Below are 9,735 nucleotides of genomic sequence, written 5' to 3'. Positions count from 1 at the left end.
CCTTCATTTATTTATGAAGCTGTCAGAAGAATTTATTTCAAATTGTGATCCACTGCAATGCATTTGTCCCCATTTGGGAACAGGGCTGTTGGTTATCTGTCTCAGCTCGGTCCCCCACAAGACCTGGGTGCCTCAGTAGTATACCGGCCAGCACGATGCCAGTACAACCCAGGGTGTCTGAGCTCAGAGCTCAGTCCGTTCTCCCATGGCCATGTCGGTTCCCTCCCACACTCCAAAGCTGTGCCAGTCAGTGGGTTGTTGTGAATTGCCCTGTGGTTAGGCGAGGGTTAATTGTTGGATTGCTGAGTGGAGCAGCTCATTGGGCCGGAAGGGCCTGTTCTGCCTTTAGCTCTGCATTTCTGACTCCCCTTCATGTCTCACAGACGGTCCCGTCTCCTCAGATACTCGAGACACACTCACTGCATTAAAGCACTTCTACCTACAAGTGAAAAAGCAAGGGACTCCTCTGGAGAAATGCTGATACAATATTAATGAAATCTGAGAGGCTATTAAACATACCCCAGTTCAAGATCGTTTAATGTCATTTCCAGTACACACATGTAAAGGAGAATGAAATAATTGTTACTCCAGATCTGATGGATCACAGTAACATACAGAATACAATAAATATAAATACATAAATTAGCTTATATACATTGATTGTATGGTCCTAAAGTGACGTTCGGCACAGGAGTGTCTGTACATAAGGTGACTCTGACAGGAAATGATAAAGTAGTGGTGGTTGGGGGTGTGGAGGGGTGAGTTAGTGGGTGGAGGTGTTGATCAGCCTTACTACTTGGGGAAAGTAACTGTTTTTGAGTCTGGTGATCCTGATGTGGATGCTACGTGGCCTCCTCCCTGATGGGGGTGGGACAAACAGTCCATGAGCAGTGTGGGTGGGATTCTTCATGATATTACTGGTCCTTTCACCAGCATCTTTCTGTACAAATGTCCTTGATGGTGGATCAGTGATTTACACCCGATTCTGCTAACTCTGTCTTCCTCCGATCCTTCTCCACGTGTCTACACCTCTTCACCCACTGCCCTCTTCCCTTCAAAGGTTTATTATTGAAGCGCTTTCTTGTCACCATATCCAACCATGAGATGCATTTTCTTGAAGGCATTTACAGTAGGACAGAGAAGTACGATCGAAACAATGAGAAACTACACCAGAAGAATCAGAATCAGGTGAAATGTCAGCGGCATCTGTGATGTTATTTGTTGTGTTGCAGCAGCAGTACATTACAATGCATACGAAAACTATGAATTACAATAAGAGATATATATAAGCTTAAATAAGTATCGCAAAAATAGCAAGGTAGTCATCATTGTCTGTTAAGAAATCTGATGGTGGAGAAGAAGCTGTTCCTAACAAACTGACAAATAACGAGCAAGCAAAAGAAGACAAACCATGCAAATACAAAATAAATTTTAAAAAATTAACTCTGAGAACATGAGGTGTACAGTCCTTGAAAGTGAGTCTGTAGGTTGTGGAATCAGTTCAGTGTTAAGGTGACTGAATTTCCTTCTTCCTTCTCCTCCCCCATTTCCTCTCACCCTCTCCTTCCCCCCACTATCTCCCCATTCCCCTCCTACCCCCCCAACTCACCTTCCCTCTCCCCCTGCACATCATTCTCTTCCACCTCCCCTTCTCCAGCTTCCCCGGTCCCACCCCCTCACCTTTCCCCTTTGCCCCCACACCCTGCTCTCTCTCATTATTCCTCACCGAAACCCCCACCCACACCGAATCCCTGGGGCTGATGCTGAGTCCCAAAAAAAGTGTTGGCATGGCAACATTCCTTCTGGAGAGGACTGCTTAATTAAGACGCACATCATAAATGCAAAGCAAACACTCAGACGGTGGATGTTCAGAGGCTCAATCGCTCTCACTCGGAAAAGAGTTTAACCGTGCGTCTCTTCCTCTCTCACTCACTCTCTCTCCCTGATCTCTCTCCTCTCTCACGTTTTCACCTAGCATTCTATCTCCTCTCTCTCACTGTCTCCCCTCTTCTCTCTCACATTCTCTCTCATATCACTCTCTCTTTCCTATCTCTCCTCCTGTCCATCTCTCCCCCTCCCTCCCCAATCCCTCTGTCTCCCTCTCTCTCTCTCTCCCCCTCTCCTCTCTCTCCCCCTCTCTCTCTCCTCCTGTCCATCTTTCCCTCCCTCCCCAATCTCTCTCTCCCCTCTCTTCCCCCTCTCTTCCTCCCCCTTTCTCCCTCTCCCCCTCTCTCTCTCCCCTCTCTCACCCTCTCTCTCCCCCTCTCTCTCTCCTCCTGTCCATCTCTCCCTCCCTCCCCAATCTCTCTCTCCCCTCTCTTCCCCCTCTCCTCCTCCCCCTCCCTCCCTCTTTCTCCCAAACTCTCTCTCTCTCCCTCCCTCCCTCCTTGTAGCAGAACTGGGGAAACACAAAGTGCTTCTAATTCTTCAAGCTGGTTCAAAGCTTTGCAGCGGATGAACAGACCAGCCGATACAGGGCACTTGTGTTTTTTTATTACTTGCGTTTACAAAGTGTATTCTTTTCTACCCACCTGCAGCAGACTGTGCTTTAAAGACCTCAGTGTTCAGGTGAATACTTTTCTATATTTAACCGTTATTATTTCGGATAGAATATCTTGTTGTTCATTGCGATTTTTGCGAGAACTTCAGAAATCCCACTGAGGTATTGAAATAAGGCAAAGACATTCCGGACCATTGCTGTGGTGAAAACGTCTGAGTGAATCTCTTACACTGCGGCAGACTTCCTGTAAGTTAGCGAGAATTCCAACTGCTTTATCGGAAGGTGATTACAAAAGCATCGGCTGTTTTATATTCGTGCTTTCCACAATTACCTTGGGATTTGAAGTTGAAGGTGATGTCGGTCTGAACAAGTTAAAAATACATCCTTGCAGTGGGGTTAAACTTCTTCATAATTCTAGTCTCATTATTGCAATATTTTAATAACCTTACAATGTCCTTGCTGTAGGATTGTGTAATTACCCTAAGCCATTACGGACTTTGACTCTCCTACCATCAGGCAGGAGACTCCGTAACATTAGGACAAGAACTGTTAGAGTGGAAAAGGGCTTCTTCCCTCGGGCTGGAAGACCACAGAACCCCCCCCCCCCCCAGGTCTCATCACGTAAGAAGCACCAGTCGTGTTATACTGTTCACTTTTTAACTTGTATCATTCATGCACCTTATTACTTGTTAATTTATCTGTGGTAATATTACTGGATGTGTCATGCGTGTGAGTTATTTTGTACTGTGCTTTGCAACTTTGTCCCGAGGGACGTTGTTTAATTTGGTGGTGCATGGCGAAATGGATGAATGAAAATAAATTTGAGCTTGAAAGTAACAGTCTAAAAGAGTATGTTTGCAACGGCGGTGCAGCACATGTAGGTAGGGTAGTAGATGTGTTACCTCTTACTATTGAAACCCAGAAGCAAAGCAGGGATCACAGTTCTGCTGAATCAGAGAGAGATGTTAGTTTAGGTAAAATCACTATGAAGGGACTTTGCAAGGCCAGAAGGTCAAATCCCAGTGGTCAGTAAGTCCTGGGGTAGTCAGAGGTGTGATATCTACCAGTCTGAGCCAGGGGTTGGAGGTTGCAGGCCAAGGACTGGAGGTCCCGTGGCAGCCTGGGAAAGGGGTTGGACTGGGTGGATAGGTGGCAGCCTGGGAAAGGGGCTTCTGTTGTTTTGTTCTGTTGTAGTAGCTTGTGTTGTTCTGCTGAACGTTGTGGGCATGTCACGTTGGTGCCAGAATGTGTGGCAACACCGGTGGCCCAACCCCAGCACGTCCTTAGGTTCTGTTGGTTGTTCGCAAAAACAACATACTTGTGCTAAATAAATCTGAATCTGAATGAGACTACGGTTCTTAAAAAAACCAAAATCCTTGCCTGATGAGATTTCAGATGTAAGCAGGCAATGGGTCTCCCATTTCATCCCTGGTCCAGTTCATCATGGGTAAAACCTACCCTACGTGCACATCTGAATGGAGCACTGTCACAAGAAAGCAGCATCAAGGACCCCCATCATCCAGGCCATGTCCTCCTCTCATTTCTGCCATCAGGAGGAAGATACAGGAGCCTCAGGACCCACACCACCAGGTTCAGGAACAGTCACTACCCCTCAACCATCAGGTCCCACACCACCAGGTTCAGGAACAGTCACTACCCCTCAACCATCAGGTCCCACACCACCAGGTTCAGGAACAGTTATCACCCCTTAACCATCAGGTCCCACACCACCAGGTTCAGGAACAGTCACTACCCCTCAACCATCAGGTCCCACACCACCAGGTTCAGGAACAGTCACTACCCCTCAACCATCAGGTCCCACACCACGAGGTTCAGAAACAGTCACTACCCCTTAACCATCAGGTCCCTCACCACCAGGTTCAGAAACAGTCACTACCCCTCAACCATCAGGTCCCACACCACCAGGTTCAGGAACAGTCACTATCCCTCAACCATCAGGTCCCACACCACCAAGTTCAGGAACAGTCACTACCCCTCAACCATCAGGTCCCACACCACCAAATTCAGGAACAGTCACTACCCCTCAACCATCAGGTCCCACACCACCAGGTTCAGGAACAGTTATCACCCCTTAACCATCAGGTCCCACACCACCAGGTTCAGGAACAGTCACTACCCGTCAACCATCAGGTCCCACACCACCAAGTTCAGGAACAGTCACTACCCCTCAACCATCAGGTCCCACACCACCAGGTTCAGGAACAGTCACTACCCGTCAACCATCAGGTCCCACACCACCAAGTTCAGGAACAGTCACTACCCCTCAACCATCAGGTCCCACACCACCAGGTTCAGGAACAGTCACTACCCCTCAACCATCAGGTCCCACACCACCAGGTTCAGGAACAGTCACTACCCCTCAACCATCAGGTCCCACACCACCAGGTTCAGGAACAGTCACTACCCCTCAACCATCAGGTCCCACACCACCAGGTTCAGGAACAGTCACTATCCCTCAACCATCAGGTCCCACACCACCAGGTTCAGGAACAGTCACTACCCCTCAACCATCAGGTCCCACACCACCAGGTTCAGGAACAGTCACTACCCCTTAACCATCAGGTCCCACACCACCAGGTTCAGGAACAGTCACTACCCGTCAACCATCAGGCGCCTAAACCAGCGGAGATAATTTCATTCACCACTTCACTGAACTGTTCCTACAACCAATGGACTCACTTTTAAGGACTCTTCATCTCATGATCTCGATATGTATTGCTTATTCATTTCTTTTTTTATTATTATTTCTTTTTTTCTTCTTTCTCTTTGTATTTGCACAGTTTATTGTCTTTTGCAGGTCGGTTGTTAGTCCATCCTATTGAGTGTGGTCTTTTACTGGTCCCGTTGTGCTTTTTGTATTTACTGTGAATGCCCTTTGAACTTTGACTTTGAACTTTAGTGTGAGTACAATTAGGTCAGTTTAGGGAGGGTAGTGGAGGGGTTTTGGTGTCATTGTAGAAAAGGAATATTGATTAGAGATTCCCAGTAGCACATCAAGACACTGAAGTCCTAAAGACATAAGACACAGACCATAAGACACTTGAATCATTGAGTCTGTTCCACCACTCCGTCGTGGCTGATTTATTATCCCTCTTAACCCTGTTCTTCTGCCTTTCTCCATGACCTTTGACTAATCAAGAACCTATCAACCTCTGCTTTAAATGTACCCAATGACTTGGCTTATTCAACCTTCTATGGCAATAAATTCCACAGTTTTGCCCTCTCTAACCGAAGAAATTCCTCTGCATTTCTTTTCTAAAGGGATATTCCTCTATTCTGAGTCTGTGTCCTCCGGTCCTAGACTCTCCCACTATAGGAAACTTCCTCTCCATCCTTCGGACTTCTGAGACCCATTTTTCTTTGAGCTTTGTGCTCTGCTCAGACCTAATACTATTCGTAATATTGGTTTAACTATTTATTGGATTGTGATGTAAAGCATCTACTTGTACCAGGAAAGGGTGGGATTTTTGTCTTGTTCCCCTTGTTAGACAAACAACTCTCTATGTCCTCTGGATGCCTTAGAGGGAGTTATGAAATTTGTTATTTGTAGAAAGTGGGTGAAAGGTAAAATATTTAAGAGGAGCATCCTATCAGATTCCTTCTTCTCCAGCCTTTGACCTTTCCCACCCACCTGGGTTCACCTATCATCTTCTTGTTTGTCTTCCTTTCCCTCCCCTCTCCTTTTGATTCTGGAGTCTTCCCTCTTTCTTTCCAGTCCTGATGAAGGATCCCGGCCTGAAATGTCAACTGTTTATTCAATTCCACAGATGCTGCCTGACCTGCTGAGTTCCTCCAGCATTTTGTGTGTGTTGCTCTGGGTTTCCAGCATCTGCAGGATCTCTGGTGTTTGTACTTTATAGTATTTTTATGTATTGCTCTGTACTGCTGCCACAAAAGATCAAATTTCACAGCATCCTGTATGCCGGTGATAATGAAATTGATTCTGATACAACTGCATAAAGAGTTGGTTGATGGCCAATTCTGACTCCAAACTCTTATGTCAGTAATTGAACCCCACACGAGAAGCTACTGGAGAAAAGATCAGAAGAATGATGGTGGTTGTAAAATGGAGTTCAAAATAAAGTTGTACTAACCAATCACTTGCTCTCTTCACACAGGAAGCATGACGGAGTGGACCACAACATCTCCAATTCATTAGAACCTCCAAGCCCAGAACTACAGTCACTGTACTCAACACGGCCCAATCACAAGGTAGGGACTGCCTCGTGTGTTGTGAACGGTTTACATTATAAAGCGGAATAAACCGTCGACATTTTGGTCTGAGATCCCCCATCATCCATAGATACTGTCTGACTTGCTGAGTTCCTCCAGCATTTTGTGTGTGTTTTTCCGGATTTCCAGCATCTGCAGAATCTCTTGCATGAGCAAGCAAACAGTAAGGATCGAACCTTGGAAGTTTTGGAGTGACCTTAATGTAAGATGCCTCATCTTGTTCAATGACTGGTCTTCTCCTGGAAGGAACTGAGCATGCTCAGAGGCAGAGCCATCTCACATCAGAATATGAATCAGCTGTACTCGCTGATACTAAATTATTGATTAATAGTTATTTATTTAGTGATAGCTAAAGCAGACCAAATGGCACCTCTATCATAAAGACAAAAGATTCTGCAGATGCTGGAAATTCAGAGTAACACACTTAAAATGCAGGAGGAACTCAACAGATCAGGCAGCATCTGTGGAGTGGAATAAAGAGTCGATGTTTTGGGCCAAGAACCTGCTCATACCTCCATCCCATATTCTACCTCTTTTATGAACGCTACTTTTGTATTGTTTTTCACACTACCTCAGCTTGCACTATTACACTTTATACCATTCTGTTGTAGTTGCACCATGAACACAGTTTACTGCGAAAACTTTAAATGAGCAAGGAGTGGGTCATTACTACAGTGCTGTCACTTGTACAAGAATTTCAGGCAGATGGCGCTCGTCAGCCGAGGTTGGCAGTTCAGCTTGCTTGCTTACTTGGGCCCTCAGCTCTGAGTGGAGCATAAGCCCTCGATGACCGCCCATCGCCATCGTGCAAATTCGAGGGCATGGTTGGAGTTCGTCGATGTTTCTGCAATCCACTGCTTAAGGGATTAGCCTATACAGCTTCACCAGAGGCCTTGCCCATTTCCCCCTCGCGTGACAGGGACCTAAGCTTGGACTTTCAGAGGCAGCTCACCTAGGGTAGGAGAAGGAGAACTCTGATCTTAAATTTCTGCTGCCTTGCAGCTGTACCCACTTATGGGAAAGGCTTTGGGAGTAAACCCCAAGGAAAAATTCTGGAGCTGGAGTCCCTAAGGTAGTCCTGTGTTGAGTTCAACGCGGACTGGCAACTCCTGTGACGCTGCTAATGCCAAACTGTATCAGTCTCTGCCGTTCCTTTGGGGTCATCAGATGCGTGAAGAGGGGGAGCCTGCTGCACGGGCAACAGCTTGCTCTCCATATCGTACTGACCTGGCTTGCATATCTAGACAGCCAGGACGCAATACCCATGGTCAACTCTGGCTGACAAAGGCCTCACCCTCATATCATCATCAGGTTACAAGTTAAACAGGAAATATTCTGCAGATGCTGGAGATCCAGAGAAATGCACCCAGCAAGTCAGACAGGATCTATAGGTGATGAGGGATCTCAGAAAAATGGTGACTGTTTATTCCCGTCTATAGTTCTAACTGACTTATTAAGTTCCTCCAGCACTTAGTGAAAAGCTTTTTCTTTGCATGCCATATACTAATACATTCTTGACATATATTAAGTTAGGGTCCCTACCAAATGGGGGTGTAAGGCACTCCTTCCCTCCGCTGGCCTATAGGTCACCCTCGGGCAAGGTGTAGCACCTACTTTGCTCCTCTCCCCACCCCCGATCAGAGTCTCGTGAAGTCATGGGGGCAGGTGGTGGATGGTCGTATGAGCAGCCAGTGCAGATCACAAGTCCTGGTTATGTGACCACTGGCACCAGGCGGACAATCTCTGATGAGTGTTGGTAATGGCCGGGGTCATCCGTCTTGTAAAGACACTGCCCAGAAGAAGGCAATGGCAAACCAATTCTGTAGAAAGATTTGCCAAGAACAGTCATGGTCACGGAAAGACCGTGGTCACCCACATCATATGAGACAGCAGATAATGATGAGCTATAATAGATCATTCCATTTATAAGTACATCTAGATAATGAAAAACAAAGACAAAACAGAAAGCAGAATATAATGTTACATTTACAGAGAAAGTGCAGTGTAGGGAGACAAGTAAAGTGCAAGGAACAGAATGAAGTTGATTGAAAGATCAAAAGTTCATCCTTACCATATGAAAGGTCTTTTTAATATCTTATAACCATCATTCCCTCTAATCTTTTTACAGCAGTGTAGAACCAACCATTGGTTTGAGCAGGAAATTTTTACGCAGCCTGAAAACTGCATGGCACTTTATATTAACATTATATAAAAGAAAGTTGCAGCTGCATGGCCGTGAAGGCTATGTGTGCGGGAGCATTTCGGTTTCTGCGAGGCCGCACACCTGCGCAGCTCCGAGGAAATAGCGCTGATGATGGTGAGGTAGGACCAGGATGCTTGAGCCGGGTGGTGTATCACAAACACGAGAAAATCTGCAGATAGATGTTGCCTGGCCAAGTTGCCCCGGGGTTATGTGTTTTCAATCGTTTGTACCTTCTGCCTGATAGGAGGGGGAGAAGACAAAATGTCCGGTGTGGGGTGGGTCCTTAATCTGCTGCTTTACCAAGTCAGTGTGAAGGCAGACAAAGTCAATTTCACTGCAAAGCGCACAAAATGCTGAAGGAACTCAACGGGTCAGGCAGCATCTACAGAGAGGATAAACAGTCAACACTTTGGGCTGAGATCCTTCATCAGGACTGGAAAGGAAGGCGAAGGAAACCAGAAGGGGAGGGGGAGGAATACAAGCTGGCTGGCAATTGATCAGGTGAAGCGGAAGGTGGATAGGTTGTGGAAGAAGGGATGAAGTGAGAAGCTGAGAGGTAATAGGTGGAAGACTTAAGGAGAATGGACCATGGGGGAAAGGGAAGGAGGAGGAGATCTGGACAGAGGTGATGGGCAGGTGAGATGAGGGGAAGAGGTTTCACTGCCTGCTGGCGTATATGACAAACAGACTAATCTGAATTTGAATGAAATTTGAATAAAATGGGGAATTATTGAAAAAGGGAATTGCATTGTCTGGGAAATGTCAGTAACAATTCTCC

General features: G+C 46.3%; 1 protein-coding gene across 21 annotated transcripts in view; it reads left to right on the top strand.

Annotated features, from left to right (window-relative positions):
* The window catches only part of rap1gapa (RAP1 GTPase activating protein a), a 448,318-nt gene that overhangs the window by 247,267 nt on the left and 191,316 nt on the right, over positions 1-9,735 (top strand). For 11 of the 21 annotated variants that reach the window (XM_059952366.1, XM_059952382.1, XM_059952368.1 and 8 more), the window contains one exon: positions 6,640-6,733. In XM_059952366.1, the coding sequence (XP_059808349.1) occupies positions 6,640-6,733 (94 nt within the window). Of the gene's footprint in view, positions 1-1,823; positions 1,909-2,537; positions 2,569-3,034; positions 3,122-6,343; positions 6,365-6,639; positions 6,734-9,735 lie in introns of those variants that run through there. The other 10 variants (XM_059952365.1, XM_059952376.1, XM_059952374.1 and 7 more) reach the window with 3 other exon arrangements.

Source organism: Hypanus sabinus, chromosome 27 (genome assembly GCF_030144855.1).
Source record: "Hypanus sabinus isolate sHypSab1 chromosome 27, sHypSab1.hap1, whole genome shotgun sequence".
Classification (NCBI taxonomy): Eukaryota; Metazoa; Chordata; class Chondrichthyes; order Myliobatiformes; family Dasyatidae; genus Hypanus; species Hypanus sabinus.
Note: the sequence above shows the minus strand (reverse complement) of the source record. Positions and strands in the feature narration are given on the sequence as shown.